Source organism: Ascaphus truei, chromosome 4 (assembly GCF_040206685.1).
Source record: "Ascaphus truei isolate aAscTru1 chromosome 4, aAscTru1.hap1, whole genome shotgun sequence".
Taxonomy (NCBI): Eukaryota; Metazoa; Chordata; class Amphibia; order Anura; family Ascaphidae; genus Ascaphus; species Ascaphus truei.
In genome coordinates this window covers 110,629,373-110,640,444 of record NC_134486.1, presented here as the reverse complement: position 1 = coordinate 110,640,444, position 11,072 = coordinate 110,629,373, and the positions used below count along the sequence as shown (strand labels likewise).

The 11,072-nt window shown below is 43.0% G+C and overlaps 1 protein-coding gene across 1 annotated transcript in view; it reads left to right on the top strand.

The window, feature by feature from the left end:
* Window positions 1-990: 990 nt before the first annotated feature.
* The window catches only part of LOC142492285 (centromere protein H-like), a 23,757-nt gene continuing 13,675 nt past the window's right edge, over window positions 991-11,072 (top strand). The window contains exons 1-4 of the mRNA XM_075594956.1: window positions 991-1,178; window positions 2,286-2,341; window positions 2,740-2,782; window positions 9,581-9,652. Of these exons, the coding sequence (XP_075451071.1) occupies window positions 991-1,178; window positions 2,286-2,341; window positions 2,740-2,782; window positions 9,581-9,652 (359 nt within the window). The remainder of the gene's footprint in view (window positions 1,179-2,285; window positions 2,342-2,739; window positions 2,783-9,580; window positions 9,653-11,072) is intronic.

The window sequence follows — 11,072 nt, the reverse complement described above, 5'->3', positions numbered from 1 at the left end:
TTCTTGCCTTCATTTCTTAGTGGTGATACAACGCCTTCATCTCTGGCAAGCCCTATCAGGGTAGGGTGAAATCCTTCCAGAGAACCCCTTGATGGGGAGAGAGATTTCAGTCTCACTCAAGTCTTTTATAAAAGTAGCAACAGTTCCTTTATTGTACACAGCAGCAGCAGAAATCAGGTACAGCAGATCTTCTTTCTCCAGACGGTACCCCTTCAGGATGGTCTGGGGGCTTCCAGTTGTTCCCTGCCACCACCCCAAGTCACAGGCACTCAGGGTGGGGCCAACTCTTCCCTCACCCCCTAGGCAGGGTGAGGGGCACTGGTCCACCACAGCTCTATAAGTTCTACTCAGGTCCGGCCTGAGCTCCTCCAAATGTGATGCATAACTCTCCAACTCTGAGCTCTCCTGGAACACACACTCTCTTCTGAACCCAGGACAAAACTCAACTAACTGTCACTGACAGGAACAGGCAAGACTAACTTTAGACAGCCCTGCCCCTCATGATGTCAGCAGACCCTTCCCCTGTGTCTCTTGCCTTAGACACAGAGTCAGGTGGCCTACCTTCACCACTCAAGGCAGGGCTTGAGGTGGGGGAAACCCATGATAACTACTGACAGCCTGCCCTTAAGAGGACTTACACCAGTAGGAGGAAAGACATATAGCCCAATTTCTTACCAGGGCTATATATATATTAAACATCTATAGGATAAAGTAGACTTTTGGTTTACATCCTTTGATCAAATAATGCCAAGACTGGTAACCATGTCAAGGTAAGTCTCTTTATCTATCAATCTCTCTATCTCCATCACAAGGGCTGGCAGCTCATGTCCCTAGTTTCACTGAACATAATACCATGCTTGTCTACCACTGATCCCATCTGCTGCTCTCTGTGATACTATTGTGATCAGACTGGAAGAGAAAGATTTCCTCCTATTCCTATCCCCACAGTGCATGTTGGACCCTGTGATCTTTGCAGTAAGTAATCATTGCATGACCCTGGAGCTGACCCATCCGAAATGTCCTCTTTGTATTGGTAGGGAGGACGTGCCCCAAGTGTTTGTGCGGCTTTGCGATGCCAGTGTGAAGTGCATACACAGCAGCCTCGGCAGTGCACATGGAGACCAGCAAGACATGCCTGATAGCAGCAAACCTGCGGAGTCCTGTGTGCAGATGGTCTGGTAATAAGCCCTGTTTAGTTCATGGTGTGGCATTAGTGGGAAGAAGTCTGTCAGGCCACAGTTATGTAAGAGCTGTAACTTTCATATGATCTGTTATTGTTTGGAATGACTTTCCGCCAGCGGGTTCATTGCCACTTTAACCCTGCTTCTACCAATCGTAAAACTCTAAATAAAAAAGGGTAGCATTGCTGAAGATGGCAGCAAAATGACTGACTTTAGTGGGGGTAAAAAATGAACTTGGGGGAAAAAAATAATTACACCTGGAGAAACCAGTTCATGGCCCTTTTGCCTCTCAGAGGTTACTGCTGCTCACACACTTGGATAACAGCTGATGCCAGTGAAATAATAAGCAAGTGAATATGTACTTAAAAAAAGATGACGTAACAGATCAGCACAAGCACCATTTGATTATTTATTTTAAAGTGTGGGCTGGTTGAATTGCTGCTTTTAGGCTGCAGCGCCGACCGCGCCCATGCTTGGAGAGCGGTGACGTCACCAGCTCTCCAAGCATGAGTGCCGGGTGTCCTGGCTATGTTGCAAGCGCGCGCAGGGGCGGGGGGGGGGGGCATTGGGGTCTTGTTGAGCGCGCTTCAAACTCACTTTTTTTTGTCTCCCCACGCACCAAGCTTGGGAGAGCGTGGTGTGCCCGCGCACAGCGTGAGCAGGGACGTGACAATTTAAATTGCACAAACTAAACTCGGCAAGCGCCGCACGCTGAGCGCAAGCGTGGCCGCAGCCTTAGCGCCTTCAGCAAACCAGTCGGCTCCTATTTAAGTTCTAGGATTTGTAGCACCTTACACTGGTATGGGAATATCCCCATGTGCCGCTGAGCTTGTGAAGACTGCGGTCCGAACAGGGTCAGTACTGTATTTGGAGGACAATAACACACGTGTCATTTTTATAAACTTGTCTTTTTTTATTCCTGTATTGCTTACCTTCTTTTTGATGTCTTTGCATTACATAGATATTTTCTTGTAGTTTGAGTAGTGTATTACAACTAATAACTTCGCCCAGAAAGAGTTGTGTGTTTGTTTTTTATTTCAAAGCTGTTGTATCTGAAAGAAAAAGCTGATCTTTATAGAAACTTTGTACATCTCTACTGTGTAGGCTTGGAAAGCAGATAAAACAACAATTAACAGACCTGAAGACTGATCTGAACATAAGTAAGTAGTAATCATTAGTGGCATTTGTGGAATATATATACTGTATTTAGCATGAAAGCTTTTGGAAGGGATTTTTTAAATGTGTTTGTTAAATTGTAGAAATAAAGCTTGACAAGACAAAGCTACAGCTATATGTCAAACCTGTATATGCAGAAGGGTTTGTGTTTTGCGGCTGGCTGCATAAGCAGAGCGGGAAGGTGAAGGCTCATATATTGTTAAGCAGTGTCGTGCCCCAAAACACCTGGCAACAGAGGAGACCTGGCAGCCAGTCTATTCAATTGAATGAGCTGTAAAGTGTTTACCATCGCTGGAAAGTCTTACGGCATAGCACTGCTTAGTAAGTATAGCCCTAAATCCTATTTGTATAACACAAGATTTCTTTTATTTCATATTTTTAGGAAGCTTTTCCAAAGAAAATATCGATAGCTCCTTAAATGTGAGGTAAAAATTTTTTTGTTTTGTTTATTTGCATGCTTCTAAATCGTGTGTGTTCTCAATCTGTGAAGGCACTCTCATCTATTGTAAAAGTTGGGGTGCAGCAGATGGCAACAACATATTTGTGGAAATGTAAATAAAGCATGCAAACCCTTATGCAAAAAAAGTGATATATATATATATATATATATATATATATATATATATATATATATATATATATATATATATATATATATATATATATATAGTGAGAGAGAAAAAAGGCCCTAAATAAAGCACTCTAGTATATGTATCAGTACAAATCACATAAGGTTTATTAATGTATTGTCACAGAACAAAAATGGTTAAAACAAAGCACAGAAATGTTTAAAATACAGCATGGATCCCCTGTACATTACAAGGCTAAACAATTCCCTCAAAGAAAATGCCCAGGATACACTCAGATAGTTATCTGAAACACCTGACAAAATAAACCTGGTGTGACACCCAACAGACTAAATAGTCACGGCTAAGGCTATGTAATCATCTGCACAGATCAGAGTCACAGCTAAGGCTATGTAATCATCTGCAAAGAAGTCTAATTTGCCTACTAACCCCTGCAATATAGAGTTTGTCTGAAGCGACAATAAGTGGCAGGTGAGTGACAGCAGAGATACACAGATTAGAGCCTAAGAATACATGTTAGCCTATAGCTAGAGATAGTGATACATCACCTATGGTCAGGTACAGTGTGGTCGGTGCATTCAGGGTGGAACAAGGAGGGATGTTAGAGCATGGTAATGTGACCCAAGAGGGGGACAAACCAGGGGATCCTGCCTGCTGGACCTGCTCCTACGCGTTTCGGCACACAGCCTTCTACTGGGAGTGGTGATCTAAGCAGGGTAACATGCAGGTTTAAAAAGGGAACTAATTGGGCTAGTGGGGGTAATCACCTGGCAAAAATCAGACTGACATAGATTAAACAGAGGACAAACAGGTGTAAGCTAAGATTGAGGCTGATGGAGTCAGAGATGGTCATAGGTTATCTACCAATGAAAAGTTCAATATTGTAGGTGCACTCACACACCTCCAAAGTAGTCACTAATTACATGAATACCTGCCTGGTGTATCCAATATATGGCAGTAGCAGAAAGCTTAGCCTCAGGCTGTAGCACATGATGTACCTCAGAGCCACAGATGAAATGAATTAATGGCATAATGTGTTTGAGGGCAGTAAACGGGCTTCCATATGTCACTGCGCATGTCCGTGACGTCATAACGTCGCGTCGGGTAAGGCGCCCTGTGCTTAGTAATGGGCACTGGTGAGGCAGAAAGTGTCTATGGGCAGTTCACTGCGCATGCGCGGCTCTGTGTCTGGTATATCCGTGTATTAGGCAGGCTGAATAAGCCCTGCATCACGTCTCGCGCATGCGCGCCTCTGCAAGGTGGTCTCAAATGTAATGAGCAGTCAAAAGAATACACATATCCGCTCACCATGATCGCAAAGCGCCCACAAAAATAGCTAATGTAAGCACAATGTAAGGGCAGTAAACGGACTTCCATATGTCACTGCGCATGTCCGTGACGTCATAACGTCGCGTCGGATAAGGCAAAGCGCTATGAGCTTAGTAATGGGCACTAGTGAGGCAGAAAGTGTCTATGGGCAGTTCACTGCGCATGCGCGGCTCTGTGTCTGGTATATCCGTGTAATAGGCAGGCTGAATAAGCCCTGCATCACGTCTCGCGCATGCGCGCCTCTGCATGGTGGTCTCAAATGTAATGAGCAGTCAAAAGAGCACACATATCCGCTCACCATGATCGCAAAGCGCCCACAAAAATAGCTAATGTAGGCACAATGTACATAAGGATTAGCCTAATTCATTCAAAGTGCAAAGGTAACCTAAGGATTAAAAGCTCATCAAGTATAGCCCCCAAAAGGGCAACCAGGCAAACAATTGTGTGGTCCGCATCACTGTGGAAGCCATAAGAATATATGAAGCACATATTGCTTAAGGCATGACATATAACATCCAAAGATAACTATTAAGGTATGCTCTAGGAGTGAAATAATGTTGTACAATTGTTATATGCAGGTAAGTGCATGATCCATACCTATACATCAATAAATGTTTAGACTTGTGCACAAATGGGATTCAATGAAAGATAATCTTCCACAAAACTGTGGGCTAACAGTATGATAGCACATACATGATGGAACGGGGCAATAGAGTTCTTCAATAGATCACTATTAGTATGTATGATATTGACATATCAGTGAAAGTACATAGGCTCCAATGCCCAAATTAACGTCCAGACTTGGAAGAATAAACATGGTGTGTGGTTTTCTTTTTTGCTGTAATAACGTCAGATGGTCTCCTTCCGGATATTAGTCTTTAAATAAAGACATAGGATGATAAACGTCATGATGGTGCATAAATCAGAAATTAGTCCTTCTTGAATGGTTCAAGTAGAGTGTGGAGCAGTGCTGACCAAGACAGCCAAGAGTCTTTATGGAAATATCCAAACGGTGAGGCGATGAGAGTCGTGTATAGTTGGGAACCAGCCATGTAGTATGCAAACCCAGGACTCTGTGGATATAAAAACAGGGGTTGGGGAAAGGGAGACAGAGAGAAGTGTATGAGATTCTCATCACTAATTTTGTACTTAAAAAGCCAGGGGATGTCAAAAACATTCAAAGGATTGTCATGGCAGTGTGGTATAGTACAGGATGCCTATATAAACATTGCGAAACCCAGGTAGTCATTAAGACCCCTGGGAATCATTGAATCCATCTGTACAATCCACCTCGACTCCCTGCGTAATAATGCCCTTTCTAAGTCGCCTCCTCTGAGTCCCAAACTTACCCTCTCAATCGCAAATGCTTGTAAGAGGTTAAAGTCTGACATGTGTACCTCAAAGAAATGTCGGGCTACCGAGGTGATTTTCTTAAACGCCTGAAGGTCTTTTGAGGCGTTTTTGATGTTCCTTACATGTTCAAGTATTCTAAACCTTACTTCACGGGTTGTCATCCCTATATAAGGGAGCCCGCAAGGGCAGATGACACAATAAATGACGCCTTTAGATTTGCATCCCAGACAGTCTCTTATTTTAAAGGTATGGTTCTTGGAAGAGTCTGTGAATACCTCTGTCTGATACATATACCGACAGGCAGACCAATTTGGCACATTGCATACTGACATCTTTCGCAAAAAGACAGCCACAAATTCCATACTTCACGCATCCAGCTTCCACCCCGAACACCAAATCAGAGGCATCCCTAAAAGTGAATTCCTGCGACTTAGACGCAATGTCTCCTCTGAGAGAGACTTTTCCACAAGGGCAGGAGAGATGAGGGAAAGATTCAGCCAGCGAGGGTATAGCAAACGCAATGTGGACAAGGGCTATAAATTAGCTCTAGCTACCCCCAGAGACACTTTATTGTATCCTAAAAGCAAAGCCCATGCAGACTGTAAAATCCGCTTCATAGGTACTTATAACCGACAATGGTGCCAATTACGTACTACACTTCAAAATCATTGGAAGATACTAATGACAGACCCAGATCTTAAAAAAGCCCTAGGCGACAGAATTACAATGAGCAGTCGCAAATCGCCCAACCTTAGAAACAAACTAGTGACTAGTCATTTTGTTCCTACCATACAAACAACTTTCCTCTCAACAGCTAAGAGAAAAAAGGGTTTCTATAAATGTAAAAATTGTTCTGCCTGTCGGTATATGTATCAGACAGAGGTATTCACAGACTCTTCCAAGAACCATACCTTTAAAATAAGAGACTGTCTGGGATGCAAATCTAAAGGCGTCATTTATTGTGTCATCTGCCCTTGCGGGCTCCCTTATATAGGGATGACAACCCGTGAAGTAAGGTTTAGAATACTTGAACATGTAAGGAACATCAAAAACGCCTCAAAAGACCTTCAGGCGTTTAAGAAAATCACCTCGGTAGCCCGACATTTCTTTGAGGTACACATGTCAGACTTTAACCTCTTACAAGCATTTGCGATTGAGAGGGTAAGTTTGGGACTCAGAGGAGGCGACTTAGAAAGGGCATTATTACGCAGGGAGTCGAGGTGGATTGTACAGATGGATTCAATGATTCCCAGGGGTCTTAATGACTACCTGGGTTTCGCAATGTTTATATAGGCATCCTGTACTATACCACACTGCCATGACAATCCTTTGAATGTTTTTGACATCCCCTGGCTTTTTAAGTACAAAATTAGTGATGAGAATCTCATACACTTCTCTCTGTCTCCCTTTCCCCAACCCCTGTTTTTATATCCACAGAGTCCTGGGTTTGCATACTACATGGCTGGTTCCCAACTATACACGACTCTCATCGCCTCACCGTTTGGATATTTCCATAAAGACTCTTGGCTGTCTTGGTCAGCACTGCTCCACACTCTACTTGAACCATTCAAGAAGGACTAATTTCTGATTTATGCACCATCATGACGTTTATCATCCTATGTCTTTATTTAAAGACTAATATCCGGAAGGAGACCATCTGACGTTATTACAGCAAAAAAGAAAACCACACACCATGTTTATTCTTCCAAGTCTGGACGTTAATTTGGGCATTGGAGCCTATGTACTTTCACTGATATGTCAATATCATACATACTAATAGTGATCTATTGAAGAACTCTATTGCCCCGTTCCATCATGTATGTGCTATCATACTGTTAGCCCACAGTTTTGTGGAAGATTATCTTTCATTGAATCCCATTTGTGCACAAGTCTAAACATTTATTGATGTATAGGTATGGATCATGCACTTACCTGCATATAACAATTGTACAACATTATTTCACTCCTAGAGCATACCTTAATAGTTATCTTTGGATGTTATATGTCATGCCTTAAGCAATATGTGCTTCATATATTCTTATGGCTTCCACAGTGATGCGGACCACACAATTGTTTGCCTGGTTGCCCTTTTGGGGGCTATACTTGATGAGCTTTTAATCCTTAGGTTACCTTTGCACTTTGAATGAATTAGGCTAATCCTTATGTACATTGTGCCTACATTAGCTATTTTTGTGGGCGCTTTGCGATCATGGTGAGCGGATATGTGTGCTCTTTTGACTGCTCATTACATTTGAGACCACCATGCAGAGGCGCGCATGCGCGAGACGTGATGCAGGGCTTATTCAGCCTGCCTATTACACGGATATACCAGACACAGAGCCGCGCATGCGCAGTGAACTGCCCATAGACACTTTCTGCCTCACTAGTGCCCATTACTAAGCTCATAGCGCTTTGCCTTATCCGACGCGACGTTATGACGTCACGGACATGCGCAGTGACATATGGAAGTCCGTTTACTGCCCTTACATTGTGCTTACATTAGCTATTTTTGTGGGCGCTTTGCGATCATGGTGAGCGGATATGTGTATTCTTTTGACTGCTCATTACATTTGAGACCACCTTGCAGAGGCGCGCATGCGCGAGACGTGATGCAGGGCTTATTCAGCCTGCCTAATACACGGATATACCAGACACAGAGCCGCGCATGCGCAGTGAACTGCCCATAGACACTTTCTGCCTCACCAGTGCCCATTACTAAGCACAGGGCGCCTTACCCGACGCGACGTTATGACGTCACGGACATGCGCAGTGACATATGGAAGCCCGTTTACTGCCCTCAAACACATTATGCCATTAATTCATTTCATCTGTGGCTCTGAGGTACATCATGTGCTACAGCCTGAGGCTAAGCTTTCTGCTACTGCCATATATTGGATACACCAGGCAGGTATTCATGTAATTAGTGACTACTTTGGAGGTGTGTGAGTGCACCTACAATATTGAACTTTTCATTGGTAGATAACCTATGACCATCTCTGACTCCATCAGCCTCAATCTTAGCTTACACCTGTTTGTCCTCTGTTTAATCTATGTCAGTCTGATTTTTGCCAGGTGATTACCCCCACTAGCCCAATTAGTTCCCTTTTTAAACCTGCATGTTACCCTGCTTAGATCACCACTCCCAGTAGAAGGCTGTGTGCCGAAACGCGTAGGAGCAGGTCCAGCAGGCAGGATCCCCTGGTTTGTCCCCCTCTTGGGTCACATTACCATGCTCTAACATCCCTCCTTGTTCCACCCTGAATGCACCGACCACACTGTACCTGACCATAGGTGATGTATCACTATCTCTAGCTATAGGCTAACATGTATTCTTAGGCTCTAATCTGTGTATCTCTGCTGTCACTCACCTGCCACTTATTGTCGCTTCAGACAAACTCTATATTGCAGGGGTTAGTAGGCAAATTAGACTTCTTTGCAGATGATTACATAGCCTTAGCTGTGACTCTGATCTGTGCAGATGATTACATAGCCTTAGCCGTGACTATTTAGTCTGTTGGGTGTCACACCAGGTTTATTTTGTCAGGTGTTTCAGATAACTATCTGAGTGTATCCTGGGCATTTTCTTTGAGGGAATTGTTTAGCCTTGTAATGTACAGGGGATCCATGCTGTATTTTAAACATTTCTGTGCTTTGTTTTAACCATTTTTGTTCTGTGACAATACATTAATAAACCTTATGTGATTTGTACTGATACATATACTAGAGTGCTTTATTTAGGGCCTTTTTTCTCTCTCACTATCTATTATACTGCCCTTATAGCACCACCGACAACTCACTGTAGTTTGAAATTTTCCAGTGTCGGTATTTAGTTGTGTTTACATGTCTTGTGGATGCGGGGTCCTCTCTTTTTCTCTTGCATATATATATATATATATGTATTATTATTTTTTATGCAGCACATTACTGTCTTCTAAAACATACCTCTGTTCTCAGCTTGAAAATTGTTAACGTTCCGTTAGAACAGGAAGTGTGTTCCATGAGGAATAAAGAAATGGCCATTGCAAGGTAACTAACCATCCATACTTTTCAATGTCATCAAGATTGCCAGAGTGAATAAATCGTTTTTAGTAGTTTGCATGTATTTGCCCGGGTGAGTTTATTTGACCTGCTGTACGGACACATCCCATTGATCCATGTGACCGCACTTTATCATTGTAATAAGTGTCTTCAGATTCCAGAACCACAAATAACAGCAGCTGGGAACAAGGTTAACATTCAGTATGTGTGTATTAAACGGGGGGAGGGAATTTAAATATTGTACGTTCCCCAGTACAGGGTTAGAGCTTTATTACATAAACGTTAGAGCGACCATTCAGCTGTTTTAAGACGAAATTCCCTACGGACTTAAATGTTCTGAACAGCTATTTCGGTGTATAAGGCCTGTTGAAGGAACAACACAATGATACATGGATTGGTCTGAATATAGGCTTTTTATTTAGCCTAAGAAAAAGTGGAACAAAACAGAGCTTATCTTCAGCATATAAACGGTTAACAAAAAATCAGTCCTTGATAACGGCTTTGCTCTTTTCCCAGCAAGGGAAGTTCGATTCCAGTATGCACAAGCGTTTCAATATCAACAGACCTTGATTCAGGCTTCTCTCCCTGCAGAGCTCCAGCCTGTCTCCCTTGGTCAGACAGGCGCTTCAGTCGCAGGGCAGTTGCCGCTCTGATCACAGACAGCCCATAGTGAGCTAGGTTCTCCTTCTCCTCCTTCTCCTCCTTCTCCTCCTTCTCCTTCTCCTCCTTCTCCTCCTTCTCCTCCCTAATGATACAGGTGTGATCTGCCCTAATTAACTTGGCTTGCTATGTTAATTAGTGCGCTGCTGGACTCAGCAGCTACACCTGTTTCCCAGGCACAGCTGTCACAGAGTGTATATACCCTGCTACAAAGCCCTTATGATGATTGGTTGTTATTTTAAACTTGGTATTGTGAAACCACCTTGATTCATTGCTGTTTCATAATGTGACCTAGAAATTAGGGCACAAGTCACGTTGTTGCTCTCACTGTTTACAAAGGATGAGCTACTGTATAGAGGTGTCTGCACGATCACTTTGTTGGTGATCAGCACGACTAGTGTCTTCTTCCTTGTATATCAACATATAATAAGCATGACCCTGTGTCTATCCCTTCTGTGCTTCCCGAAGGCATCAGTTACCAACAACTCTTCTAAAGCTGGAATCCTAAATTTAACCCTTAATAACAATATCCTACTTTTTAAAAAATATATTTATTTATTCCACAAAAGGGACGTGATAAAAAATCCACTTAGCCCTCCATGAAAACAGAGAGGAACTTTATAGCCTTGGTCTGATCACATTCCAATGCTCCACACAGCAAAAGCTGCCGTAACCAAATGGCAGTGATGTCAAAAAAGTGTCTCCCACATGTTTTGTGTTCATGGGAAGTCACTTTTGTGTGTTCTGG